Genomic DNA, 13,532 nt, shown 5'->3' on the forward strand with positions numbered 1-13,532 from the left:
GAGTTCCCGTGGCGCAGTGGTTAACGAATCCGACTAGGAACCATGAGGTTGTGGGTTCGGTCCCTGCCCTTGCTCAGTGGGTTAACGATCCGGCGTTGCGGTGAGCTGTGGTGTAGGTTGCAGACGCGGCTCGGATCCTGCGTTGCTGTGGCTCTGGCATAGGCCGGTGGCTACAGCTCCGATTCAACTCCTAGCCTGGGAATCTCCATATGCCGCGGGAGCGGCCCAAGAAATAGCAACAACAGCAACAACAAGAGACAAAAGACAAAAAAAGACAAAAAAAAAAAAAAGAACTGAAAGAGAAAACATAGAGAAGAGGAAGCCCAGATAAATCTTACTACAGAAACCAATCATAAAGAAAGGCACAGGAATAAAGGAGAAATAGAAAGTGAGATAAACTGTTAAATGTCAAGAAAATGGAAAATTACTTTTTGAATTTTAAAATTAGGAGGTTTCTGGTGATTTTAACTTTGCCTTGTCAATAAAAACAGAACCCAGATTACAACTGATTGAATAACAGTTTGAAGGCGGGGTCCATGGATATCATCATAGATGTGTTTGTAAGTAGGAACTTTCAGGTTGCAGGTAGCTGAATAACCGGTACGCCAGGCTTAAACCGTAACTTTGCAATTTTGTTTTAGGCTTGTGTTGGTGTGATGTTAGTGGGCCCAACAGGTGGAGGAAAAACAACAGTCAGAAGAATTTTAGAAAGAACACTGGTACTCTTACCAGCTGAAGATTTCATATCCCTTGAAGAAAGGCACTCCCTTTCACAGGTGAAATGTTCTACTAAATGAAATGTTTCACTGTTTGTTCAGATCTTACTTTATACTTTGGTAAAACATTTTTTGCTCTCTTCACATAAGTATGGTTTTTATTGTTAAATGTATTGCTAGGAATTTTGTAGTTGGGAACCATTATAGAGATTTGGATTTATTTATTTTTTTTTTTGGTCTTCTTACTGCTGCACTTGTGGCATATGGAGATTCCCAGGTTAGGGGTCTAAAAGGAGCTGTAGCCACCGGTCTACACCGCAGCCACAGCAACGCCAGATCCGAGCTGCATCTGCAGCCCACACCACAGCTCACAGCAACGCCGGACCCTTAACCCACTGAGCGAGGCTGGGGATCGAATCCGTAATCTCAAGGTTCCTAGTTGGATTCGTTTCCGCTGTGCCACGAGGGGAACTACCTGGATTTTTTAATTTAAATCTTAAACTGGTAAATAAATGCTACTATAAAATAAAGCTATCAAGTTGCATATATATACACACACCACACACACACACACACTATATATATTTATATATAATATATAAAATTTAGTCACTTTGCCTAATGGACTAGTAGTTCTAATTGGTTATTTAGGTGATCGATTGAATTATCTTCAAATGAAAATAATTTTTTCTTTTTCTTAATATTTATATAATGTATTTTTATCTTATTATGTTGATTAACCCTCTAGCCCATGTTAACTATGTTTTCTTCCTTACTTACCTAGAATGCAGTTGTTATTTCTGTATTTAATGCAATTTTGTTCTTTGTCTATGATAAATATTCTTTGTCATTCTTTGGAAACTTTCTTCTAATCTCATTACACTTAACTTTAGAACTCTTAGAATTTATGAAATGATTTCTTGGCATCTACTTTTTTATATTTTAATTGGTTAATAAACTATGTTAATAGGTTTACTAACGTTAAATTGTCATAAAGTCTAAAGTACACAACAAATAGTGTATACTTTAATTATCTTATTTAAAAATTCATTGTTAATAGTATATTCCCAAAGTCCTAGAAACTCAGGTTCTCAGTTATGTGGATTTTTTTTAATAGTGTGCAATATCCTGCTTCAAAATCATTCATGTGGATGATGATAATCCTTGAGCTTTTCCTCTGTTTAAACTCCCATTATCAACAGCTCTTAATTAGTTCTCAAGCAGTTATCATAATTAATAATAGGTGATTTATTGCAGCAGTAAAAAAAAATAGTATTTATGGAGTACTAAATATGGGCCAAATACTGGCTCAAACACTTTTACTTGAATTATATCATTCAGTCCTCACAACTCTGTGGAGAGGAATTTATTTTATTAAAAACGTTTTTTAGGATTTCTTGTCATGGCTCAGTGGAAACGAATCTGACTAGCATGCATGAGGACACAGGTTTGATCCCTGGCCTCACTCAGCGGGTTAAGGATCCAGCGTTGCCATGAGCTGTGGTGTAGGTTGCAGATGTGGCTCGGATCCCACGTTGCTGTGCCTATGGTATAGGCCGGTTGCTTCAGGTCCAATTCAACCCCTACTCTGGAATCCTCCATATGCCGTGGGTGTGGCCCTAAAACACACACACACACACACACACACACACACGCATGCACGCACAGCATATGATATTTAGGCTGATGGCAAGCCCTTAAGTAATGGATTGTTTTGCTCTTCCTCCTTGGTTTATGACGTTTTCCTAATTGGTCTGTTCAAGACTTTCTGTTTAGTTTTAGTTTAATTCAATTTAGTGTATTTCCTAATCTTCACTTCAGCTTCTACTTATTACAGGCATTATGCATGTGTGTATCCTTTAAAAATATCTACACCTCAGGAATAAGATTGCTCTGTGTAGAGTATAATTTCGTCATGTGCTGCGAAGTGAAATTGAGATGAAATCCACACATCATACAGTTAACCACTTTAAGATATGTAATCAATCGCAGTGTCATTTAGTACATTCACAGCATTGTTCAGTGACCACCTCTCTCTAGTTTCAAAACTTTTTGGTCCTCCTAGGAGAAGACTACCTACCCATTAAGAAATCATTCTCCATTGTCTGGAAACCACTGATTGGCTTTCTCTGTATATAGATTTGCCTATTCAGATTATTTCATATAAAAGGAATCTGGGACCTGTTTCGTCCGGCTGCTTTCCCTTGGCATAGGATTTTGAGGTTTATCCAAGTCATAGCATGTATCAGGACATTCCATTTTATAGCTGAGTAATATTCCATTGTATGGAATATTTGTTTATCCATTCATCGTAATTTGTTTATCTATGCATCCCGTGATGGACATTTAGGTTGTTTCCACTTTTTAGCTATTGTGAATAATGATGCTATAAACATTTATGTACAAGGCTTTATGTGGACCTATTTTCATTTCTCTTGGGTATTTATCTAGGAGTGGAATTGCTAAACCATATGGTAATTGTATGTTTAACTTTTTGAGGAAGCACCAAACTATTCTCCACAGCAGCTGCATCATTGTTAGTAAATAGAAATGTGATTGATTTCTGTGTATTAATTTTGTATCCTTGATGACCTCTTAACAGTTTCCTGGTAATGTCTTTAGGATTTTCTAGGGGTAGTATCATGTCATCTGCAAACAGATAGTTTTACTTCTTTTACAATTTGGATTCCTTTTATTTCTTTTTCTTTTTGGATTTCCATGGCTAGGACTTCTAAAACTGTGTTGAATAATACCAGTGAAAGAGGGCATTCTTTTCTGGCCTTGTTCCTGATCTTAGCAGAAATGTTTTTTAGAATGGTTGTAGCTGTGGGTTTGTCATGTACTGATTTTATGATGTTGAGTAGGTTCCTTCTATGCCCACTTTCTGGAGTTTTTCTCACAAATGGGTTCTGACTTTAGTCAAAGGTTTTTTCTGCGTCTATTGAGATGATCACATAGTTTTTATTTTTCAGTTTCTTGATGTGGTGTTATCACATTGATTACTTTGCAGATATTGAAGAATCCTTGTATCACTGGGATAAATCCCATTCCATCATGGTGTTTGATACTTTTAATATATGGTTGGATTTGGTTTGCTAGTGTTTTGTTGAGGATTTTTGCATCAATGATATTGGCCTGTGATGTTCTTTTTGTGGTACCTTTGTCTGAGACAGAATCAGTTTAGGAGTGTTACTTCCTCTGCAATTTTTTGGAAGAGTTTCCGAAGAATAGGTGTTAACTCTTCTTTGTTGGAATGTTCCTGTGAAGCCATCTGGTTCTGGAATTTTGTTTTTTGAAAGTATTTTAATCACATTTTCAATTTCAGTACTTGTGATTGGTCTATTCCTATTTTCTATTTCTCCCTGGTTCAGTAGTCTTGGTAAGTTGTACCTTTGTAAGAATCTGTTCATTTCTTGGTTGTTCATTTTATTGGCATATCATTGTTTACAGTAGTCTCTTATGATCCTTTGCATTTCAGTGGTATCAGTTGTAACTTTTTCCACTTTCCTTTGTTTGTTGCTAATTTTATTGATTTGAAGCTTTCCCCTTTTTTTCTTGATAAGTCTGGCTAAAGGTTTATCAATTTTGTTGATCTTTTCAAAGAACCATTTTTTGTTTCATTGATCTTCTCTGTTGTTTTCTTTGTTTCTATTTCATTTATTTCTGCTGATCTTTATGATTTCTTTCCTTCTACTAATTTGGGGCTTTGTAGTTTCTTCTCTAGATGTTTTAGGTGTAAGGCTAGGTTGTTTATTTGAGCTTTTTCTTGTTTCCTGTGATAAGACTGTATTCCTATAAACTTCTCAGAACTGTTTTAGCCATGTCCCATAAGTTTTGGATTGTCTAATCTTTGTTGGCATTTGTCTCCAAGTATCTTTTGATTTCCTCTTTGATTTTTTGAATGATTCATTGGTTGTTCAATAGCAATTGTTTAGCTTCCAGGAATTTGTGGGTTTTGCTATTTTTTTCGCTTATCACAGTTGATTTCTAGTCTCATAGCACCATGGTCAGAGAAAAAGCTTAAAATAATTTCAACTTTAAATTTACTGAGGCTTGATCTGTGGCCCAAGACATGATCTCTCCTGGGAAATGTTGCATGTGCACTTGAGAAGAATGTATATATTCTGCTGCTTTGGGATGGAATATTCTATAAATATCGGTAAATCTATATGGTCCAGGGTATCATTTAAGGCCTTTGTTTCCTTGATGATTTCCTGTCTGGATGACCTGTCTATTGGTGTAAGCAGGGATTTAAAGTCCACCACTATTGTATTACTCTCAGTTTTTCCCTTTATGGCTGTTATCATTTATCTTATGTATTGTGGTGTTCCTGTCTTAGGTGCATATATATTTACAATTTTATATCTTCTTCTTGGATTGTTCCTTTGATCATTATGTAGTGTATTCATTGTCTCTTGTGACCTTCTTTATTTTAAAGTTTATTTTAACTGATAGGAGCATTGCTTTTTCCACTTTCCTTTGATCTCTTTGCATGTTATACCTTCTTCCATCCCCTCAGTTTCAGTCTGTATTTGTTCTTAGGTCTGAAGTGAGTCTCTTGTAAACAGCATATAAATGGGTCTTATTTTTGTATCCATTCAGCCAGTCCGTGTCTTTTGGTTGGAGCCTTTAATCCATTTACGTTCAATGTAATTATGGATAAGTGTGTAGTTATTGCCATTTTCTTAGTCATTTTGGATTGTTACTTTGGGTCTTTCATTCTTCCTCTTTTGTTTTCTTCTCTTGTGATTTGCTGACTGTCCTTGGTGTTGTGTTTGGATTGGTTTTTCATGTTTGGATTATTTTTTCTTTTTTATGTGTTGTCCATTATATTTTTTTGGTTTGGGGTTCCCATTGGATTTTTATATAACCATTTGTATGTGTACAGAATTGTTTTTGGTTTCTGGTCTCTTAATTTCAAATGCATTTTCAGTGTTCTGTCTTTGTCCTCTCCTTTTTCATGCTTGCTAGTATTGACAGCGTATTTGTCTATGGGTGATTTCCTACTTTTATATTATCTTTGCCTTTACAAGTGACCTTTTCCATTTGTAATTTTCTTGTTTCTCATTATGGCTTTTCTTTTCTGCCTAGAGAAATTCCTTTAGTAGTCGTTGTAGAGCTGTTTTGGAGGAGCTGAATTCTCTTAGCTTTTGCCTGTCTGAAAAGCTTTTGATCTCTCCATCAAATCTGAATGAGAGCCTTGCTGAGTAGAGTATCTTGGTTCTAGTTTGCTCTCCTTCATCACCTTAAATCTGTCTTCCACTCCCTGCTATCTTGCACAGTTTTTGTGGAAAAATCAGCTGTTATCCTTCTGAGAGTTCCCTTGTATGTTATTTGTGGCTTTTACTATTTTTTCTTTGTTTTTAATTTTTGTCAATTTGATTAGTATGTGTCTCACTGTTTCTCCTTGGGCTTATCCTGTATAGGATTCTCTGTGCTTCCTCAACTTGAGTATTTTCTTTCCCATATTAGGGAACTTTTTAGCTATAATCTCTCTGGCCCTTTCTCTCTTCTCCTTCTGGAACCTCTATGATGTGAAAGTTGGTACATTTAATGTTGTCCCAGAGGTCTCTTAGACTGTTCTCAGTTTTCATTCTTTTTTCTTTATTCTTTTCTGTGGCAGCAATTTCCACCACTCTGTCTTCCACATCACTTATTCATTCTTCTGCATCTGCTCTCCTGCTATTGATTCCTTCTAATGTATTTTTCATTTCAGATATTTTGCTATTCATCTTAGTTTGCTTGCTCTTTAACTCCTCGAGCTCTCTGTTAAACATTCCTTGTAACTCCTTGATCTGTGTCTCCATTCTTTTTCCAATATCTTGGGTCATGTTTACCATCATCACTCTGAATTCTTTTTCAGGTAGATTGTCTATCTCCTCTTCATTTAGTTGTTTTGTGTGTTTTTGTCTTGTTCCTTTGTCTGAAAACTATTTCTTTATGGTCTCATACTGTCTAACTTTATATGTTTATTGTCCCCCTTGACAGCAGGTATGTAGATGTGGTAGCTGGCACTCACTCCTGGAGTTCTCAGGAGTGGTAGTGCCTCATATAAATCCTGAACATGTGATGGGACAGCAATATCATGCTACCTCTGCTGGAGCTGGATATCTGCTGGGGATGGGGTCTGTGGTTCACAGGCTTTTGTAGTGGGAGGGGTGCAGACCATTTCCTGTAGCTGGCAACATCAACAGCTGCTCCTAAAGTCCCTCCCTTTGCTGGGGAGGCCCTCTGGACTGCTATCTATACTGTGGGGCAGGCGCTGTTCTGCAGTCCCTCCCTTTGTTTGGCTGCTCTGGGGAGCACTCTCTGTAGCCCCACGGGTGGGAGATGCTCCCTAACTGTTGCTAAAAGGCTCTCTCTCTAGCTTCAGAATATGGGCCATTCCTGTGGTCCCTCCTCCTGCTGGGCTGATGGCAGGAGTGCTCCTTGTAGCCACTGCAGAGCAGAACATGTCCTGGTGGGCCTCTCTCAGCTCCTTTGGCCAGCCACACAATGTGCACTGCTCCTGTGGTCCCCTTCTGGGCCACTGGCAGGTGCCATGGAGCTTGTACTATTCCCATAGTCTCTTCACCCACACACCAGGCCATTTGATGCTCCTGTGGCAGTTTGCACTGTTTCTGCAGTAACTCTGCCTGCCTACCAGTCCCCTCATGGCACCTTTGGCCAGCCACAGACATGCACCAGTAGGCCCCTGTGAGGGAGCCGTGAAGCTTGTTCTATTCCTACAGGTGAGGGCTGCTCCCCAGCTGTTGCTAGGCACCAGCTGCTCCTGGCTGCCTCCTGGAGCTGGAGCAGTTGGTGTCCTACAGCCTGAGAGCAAGCAAAGGGAACAAGGATGTGGTGATGGATCCCGCCCCTTCCCTCCATCACCCCCAAACAATGGCCCCTTGCCTCCAAGCCTAACTAGCTTGCACCTCAAATGTGATCGCCCTAGACTAGTTCCTCCAGGCTGTTTCCACCTAGCCAACCCCAGCCTTTTCCCACGTAGGCAGCCCCAGCGCTCTCTGAGTCTGATCTCTAAAGCTGGGGTTTCAGTTCCCAACCCTGCCTATACCAGCATACATCTGAAAAGTGCAGGGGAATAGCACTGACCATTTGTGAAGGACTGTTTCTGTTTTAACTGCTTCAAGCAGATTGCTGGGTTCTCCTCCAATACTCTAAGGTTCCTCCTCTGTTCTGGCTGATCATGCTGGCGGGGGAACTTCCCAGAGTGCAGAAGCTATTCCTCATTCCAGCTCCCTCCATGGGGTGCAGGTCCCATCCATTTCCTTTATCATTTCTTTCTCTTTTTCTTCTTTCTTTTGTCCTACCTGGTTTTGTGAAGTTTTTCTTGATCTATCAGAGTCCTTAGATCTTTTGGCAGCATTTGGCATATTTTCCCTGTGAATAGTTCCACATATATATGCATTCTCAATGTATTTGTGGGGATAGGTGAGCCCCACGTCCTACTACTCCAAGATCTTCTCAATTTTAGTGACGGTTTTTATGAATTTAGTTTGTTCTTTTCAATGGACCGTGTTTTCATGTTTTTTTTGTATGCCTTGGGGTTTTTTTGTTTTTGTTTTTGTTGAAAATTGGGCAATTGCGAAAAAAAAAGCCACCTTTTCCAGGCTTTACATACTTGCTCTGTGCTGAGGCAGTTCTTCACTGATTGGCTGGGCCAGATCTCAGCCTAGGGATCAGGATCAAATGAAAATGTAAGGTCTTCTCAGTCTTTTTCTGTGCATGCATCTTGCGTGGGCCTGCATCTGGCTTTCACAATTCCTCTTATACATAGCGCTGTTGAATGTTTTCATTTTCCAAGAAATCTTACCTTAGTTTCTCGCTAGAGCCTTAGATGGCTTATCGTATGTCTCCATCCACAATCTCTTGTGCTAGGCTTCTGTGGATCTGTAGTCTTTCTGCAGCTTTCACGACAAATGCCTGCCCCTCTGCTCCTTGAGATCCGAGATAGTGACACAGACACCAGTTCTTCTAGTAGCCCTCAGACAGGTTAAAATAGTGGAAATAGGAGTTCCCGTCGTGGCGCAGTGGTTAACGAATCCGACTAGGAACCATGAGGTTGCAGGTTCGGTCCCTGCCCTTGCTCAGTGGGTTAACGATCCGGCATTGCCGTGAGCTGTGGTGTAGGTTGCAGACGCGGCTCGGATCCCGCGTTGCTGTGGCTCTGGCGTAGGCCGGTGGCTGCAGCTCCGATTCGACCCCTAGCCTGGGAACCTCCATATGCCGCAGGAGCGGCCCAAGAAATAGCAACAAAAAAAAAAAAAAAAAAATAGTGGAAATAAGTTCTGCTTGAATACCAGTTCTGTCCTGAAGCTTAAAACTATATCCTGCTTTCCCTCACTTCTATATCCAACCCTAACTCCAGACAAACCACATCTCAGCGTATACATCGTGTTCCTAGATGAAGCATGATGGGATTTTTCCATCATTTTTTCCTAGGGATATCGTTTGTAATATTTAGAATTTTTAAAAAATAAAGATTTGAATATAATGGCTAATTTAATGTCAGTTTTTACTGTTCCTTGCAAATTGCTACCTTTATAAAGAACCCTTCTTTGGAATGAGAGATCTCTCCTAAAACTGCTAGTAATAATGATGCAGAAATTAAATAATTGTACTATAGTCAATGTCGTTAAAAATCACACTGGATTTTTCTCAGATTTCAGGACGAAAAGGAAAGGTAGATGTTTGTGTTTTAAATCCAAAGTGTGTCACTCTTAGTGAACTATATGGATATCTGGATCTTAATACTATGGAATGGACTGATGGACTATTATCAGCAACAATTAGAAATTATGTATATTCAAACACTACAAAGTACTCCAAAAAAGACAATGATCCTGGACCAAAGTCAAAAATCTCAGATTCAGCTAATGTAAGTTCAATATGGAATGATTATTTTATTTGACTATTATAGATTATTTCATTGTTTATCTAAAGTTTATCTACTATTAAAGCTTCAGTAGATACTTACGACTATAAAACTAAGTTTAAAAATTATTGTAATTAGGAGTTCCCATTGTAGCTCAGTGGAAACGAATCTGATTAGCATCCATGAGGTTGTGGGTTCGATCCCTGGCCTTGATCAGCGGGTTAAGGATCCAGCATTGCCATGAGCTGTGGTGTAGCTTGCAGATGCGCTCAGATCTGACATTGTTGTGGCTCTGGCATAGGCTGGCAGCTATGGCTCCAATTGGACCCCTGGCCTGGGAACCTCTATATGCTGCGGGTATGGCCCTAAAAAGCAAAATAAATAAATAAAATAAAAATTATTACAATTAGTTTTAAAAGAGAAAAATTATAAGCTGTAAGAAAACAGAAAATATGCCATTGCATTTTAAAATGATAGATAATAAACTGAAGCTAAAGATACTTTTTTAAAAAGGAACACAAAATGGCTTAAGTGGAGGATAGTCTAGTGATCCTAGCACACCAATATACCTTACAAATTAATGAGGTAAGAAAAAATACTTCAGTAGGAAAGTGTAAAGTATTTATCAAAATTCATCGAAAAATAAATATGAGTAGCATAAAAATTGGAAATTTGTATTTTTATTAGTAATAAATACAGATTGCTAGTAAGTTTCATTTATTATATACTGTGTTTACCCTATGCTAAAGTATAATAACCAAAAGATAATATTTCAAACCAAATAGGTTAGCAAAAACTTTTTTGAAAGAGAGGACTAATATTCCACAATTAGTTGTGGAATAGAAATTCATACGTGTCTGGGAATTATTTTGGAATAATACATAATTTTGGAAATACATATTGATGTTTTTAACTTGACACTTCTTTTGGTTTTGAATTCTACTCCTGATCATATATCCTAAAGAAATAAAATTGTATTGTTGTTATTTTTATATTGATATGAGAATGCTTGCTGTGTTAAAAATAATAGCAGATATTTGTCACCTGTGCTATATTTATTTCCCCCATCAATGAAAAAAAGTTTATCAATAAGTTCTTTTATAGATTCTAACTTTTTTTTTTTTTTTTTTGTCTTTTGTCTTTGTTGTTGTTGTTGTTAGGGCCACACCTGGGCATGTGGAAGTTGCTAGGCTAGAGGTCTAATCAGAGCTATAGCTGCCAGCCTACACCGCAGCCACAGCAATGCCAGATCCGAGCCTCATCTGTGACCTACACCACAGCTCACAGCAACGCCAGATCCTTAACCCAGTGAGCGAGGCCAGGGATCGAACCTGCAACCTCATGGTTCCCAGTCGGATTCATTAGCCACTTAGCCATGACAGGAACTCCCCAGAGGTCTCTTAAATTGTCCTCACTTTTTAAATTTCTTTTTCATTTTTCTCTTGGGTATTTTCCACTGCTCTGTCTTCCAGTTTGTTGATCCATTCCTCTGTCTCATTTAATCTACTTTTGATTCCTTCTAGAGTATTTATTTCATTAATTGTATTCGTCATCTCTTTTCTTTCTTTCTTTTTCTTAGGGCTGCACCCATGGCATATGCAAGTTTCTAGGATAGGGGTCTAATCAGAGCTGCAGCTGCCAGCCTATGCCACAGCCACAGCCACAGCAATGCCAGATCTGAGCCATATCTGTGACCTACACTACAACTCACAGCAACACCAAATCCTTAACCCACTAAGCAAGGCCAGGGATCGAACACACATCCTCATGGATACTAGTCGGGTTCATTACTGCTGAGCCACAATGGGAACTCCTGTTTTTTCTTTATATTTTCTCACTCTTTGTTAAACTTCTACTGTGTCCCTATATTCTTGGCCCAAGTTCTTTGAGCATCTTTATGATCATTACCTTGAACTCTTTATCAGGTAGATTGCTTACCTCTACTTTGTTTAGTTCTTTTTCTGAGATTTTGTCTACTTGTTCACTTGTTTTTTTTAAACTACTCAATGAATTTTATTACATTTATATTTGAACAACAGTCATCACAACCCAGTTTTATAGCATTTCCATCCCAAACCCCCAGTTCATCCCCCACTGCGCAACCTGTCTCATTTGGAAATCTTCTTTATCCACTCCTCTGTCGATGGACATTTGGAACATATTCTTCTGTTGCCTCATTTTGCCTAATTCATGTGTTTATTTCTATGTTTTGAGTAGGTTGATAGTGTTTCCAATCATGGACAAGTGGCCTTATGAAGGAGACATCCTGTGAAGCCCAGCAGCACCCTTCCCTCTGGTCACCAGGGCTATATGATCTAGGGGTGCCCCCTATGTCAACTGCTTGGGTCCTTCTGTTATGATAAAGTCAGTGACTATGGGTGCCCTGGTAGGTGAGGCTGGCCTCTGGCTCAGTCAGCTGTCAGACCTGGCCTTATGTGGAAGCTGCCAGCTGCTGGTAGGCAGGGGTGGGTCATGGCACAGCTGCCAGTGGGGTCCAGGGGCCCTAGGGCTATTGCTGACTCATTGGTCAGTGAGTAAACTCCTTTTTCTAATATGCTAGAGGGAAGATTCCAAGATAGAGCTTGCCAGCTCCAGTGACTTGGGTAGAATGAGCTCTGGAGAATGACTGCTTTCCAGCATCTATGTCCCCAAGAGGAGTCCCAGTTGCCTCTTGCTTCTCTGGGAGGCTCTCCAAGATCAGCAAGTGGGTCTGACTCAGGCTACTTTCAAATGATTGCCTATAGGCTGAGTCTCAAAGCCTGTGAGATTTTCTGTGTGTGCCCTGAAGAGTGAAATGTCTGTTTGCTACAGCTCTCTGGCTCTCTTGAATGCAAGACGTTCAAAGCAAGATGTTCTGGGTGATCCTCTTCCTGGTGCAGGACCTCCTAGCTTGGGAGTCTGATGTGGGACTCAGACCCCTCACTCCTTAGAAAGAATCTCTGAAATTCTAATTAACCTCCTCTTTGTGGGCCACCTGCCCGTGTGGGTCTTGACTATATCGTGTCTCCATCTTTTCTACCCATCTCATTGTGGTTCCTTGCTTCTATCTTTAGTGGAAAAGTCTTTTCTGCTAGTCTTTAGGTCATTCTCATAGATAGTTTCTCTTTAAATAGTTGTGATTTGGGTATGTCAATAGGAGGAAGTAAGCTCGGGGTCTTCCTTCTCTGCCATCTTGGCCCCTCTCTCCTTTAAGTTATAGTTTTATTGCACTGTGATTAAAGAATATTGACTATGATGTTTCTCTAATTTTTAGAACACTTGAAGAGTTACTTTATCCCCTAATGTATTGGCAATGTGTAACTATCAACGTTCTCATTTAAAAATCCTGATGTTATTTTATTTTTTACTTTTTTGACCACCTTGTATGCGTTTACTTGTTATCCTACAAGCTAGGTAAATTTTTTAAGAATTTCTCACATATACGTGATATTTAGTACTAAATGTTTTTCTTTCTATAGGCAAACTTGGTATATTTTATTCATTTTTTACAACATGTATTTGAGCTTATTGCGTAATTATATTTAAATTATCCAGCTTGTGTTTTCTTTTCTTTGGTTTATTTGTGTGCTCCTCGTGATAAATTGGAAGATTAATAGTCTATTTTTATTCTTCTGTGTGTTTCTTTTGTAGCAATGATATTACATACTACCATTAATCCTCCATTTAGATAGTATTTATTGATACTTTATCATGTATATTATGATGAAATTAGTATATTTTCACTTCCTCTAGCTCTGTGTTTGCTCCTCCTGCCACTTGATTTTGGCAAATAACATTATTATTTTGTTTTTAATTTTTCTTTTGTTCGCTGTTTTAAGTATACATTTACTTATAATTGCATTATCTTTTAAATTTTAAATAATTACTTGGAATTACCACCACCTTGCCTTTTGATGAAAGCATCAGCATAATTAAATGACACTCATGTTTTCACAACA

The 13,532-nt window shown here is 38.8% G+C and overlaps 1 protein-coding gene across 1 annotated transcript in view; it reads left to right on the forward strand.

Moving 5' to 3' along the window:
- DNAH14 (dynein axonemal heavy chain 14) overlaps positions 1 to 13,532 on the forward strand; it is a 343,434-nt gene that overhangs the window by 185,468 nt on the left and 144,434 nt on the right. The window contains exon 37 of the mRNA XM_084979196.1: positions 642 to 776. Within this exon, the coding sequence (XP_084835322.1) occupies positions 642 to 776 (135 nt within the window). The remainder of the gene's footprint in view (positions 1 to 641; positions 777 to 13,532) is intronic.

This window comes from Sus scrofa, chromosome 10 (genome assembly GCF_054392235.1).
Source record: "Sus scrofa isolate SSC_HxYL_T2T_F1_AM1 chromosome 10, Sscrofa_HxYL_maternal_Yorkshire_Landrace_v2.0, whole genome shotgun sequence".
In the NCBI taxonomy this organism is placed as follows: Eukaryota; Metazoa; Chordata; class Mammalia; order Artiodactyla; family Suidae; genus Sus; species Sus scrofa.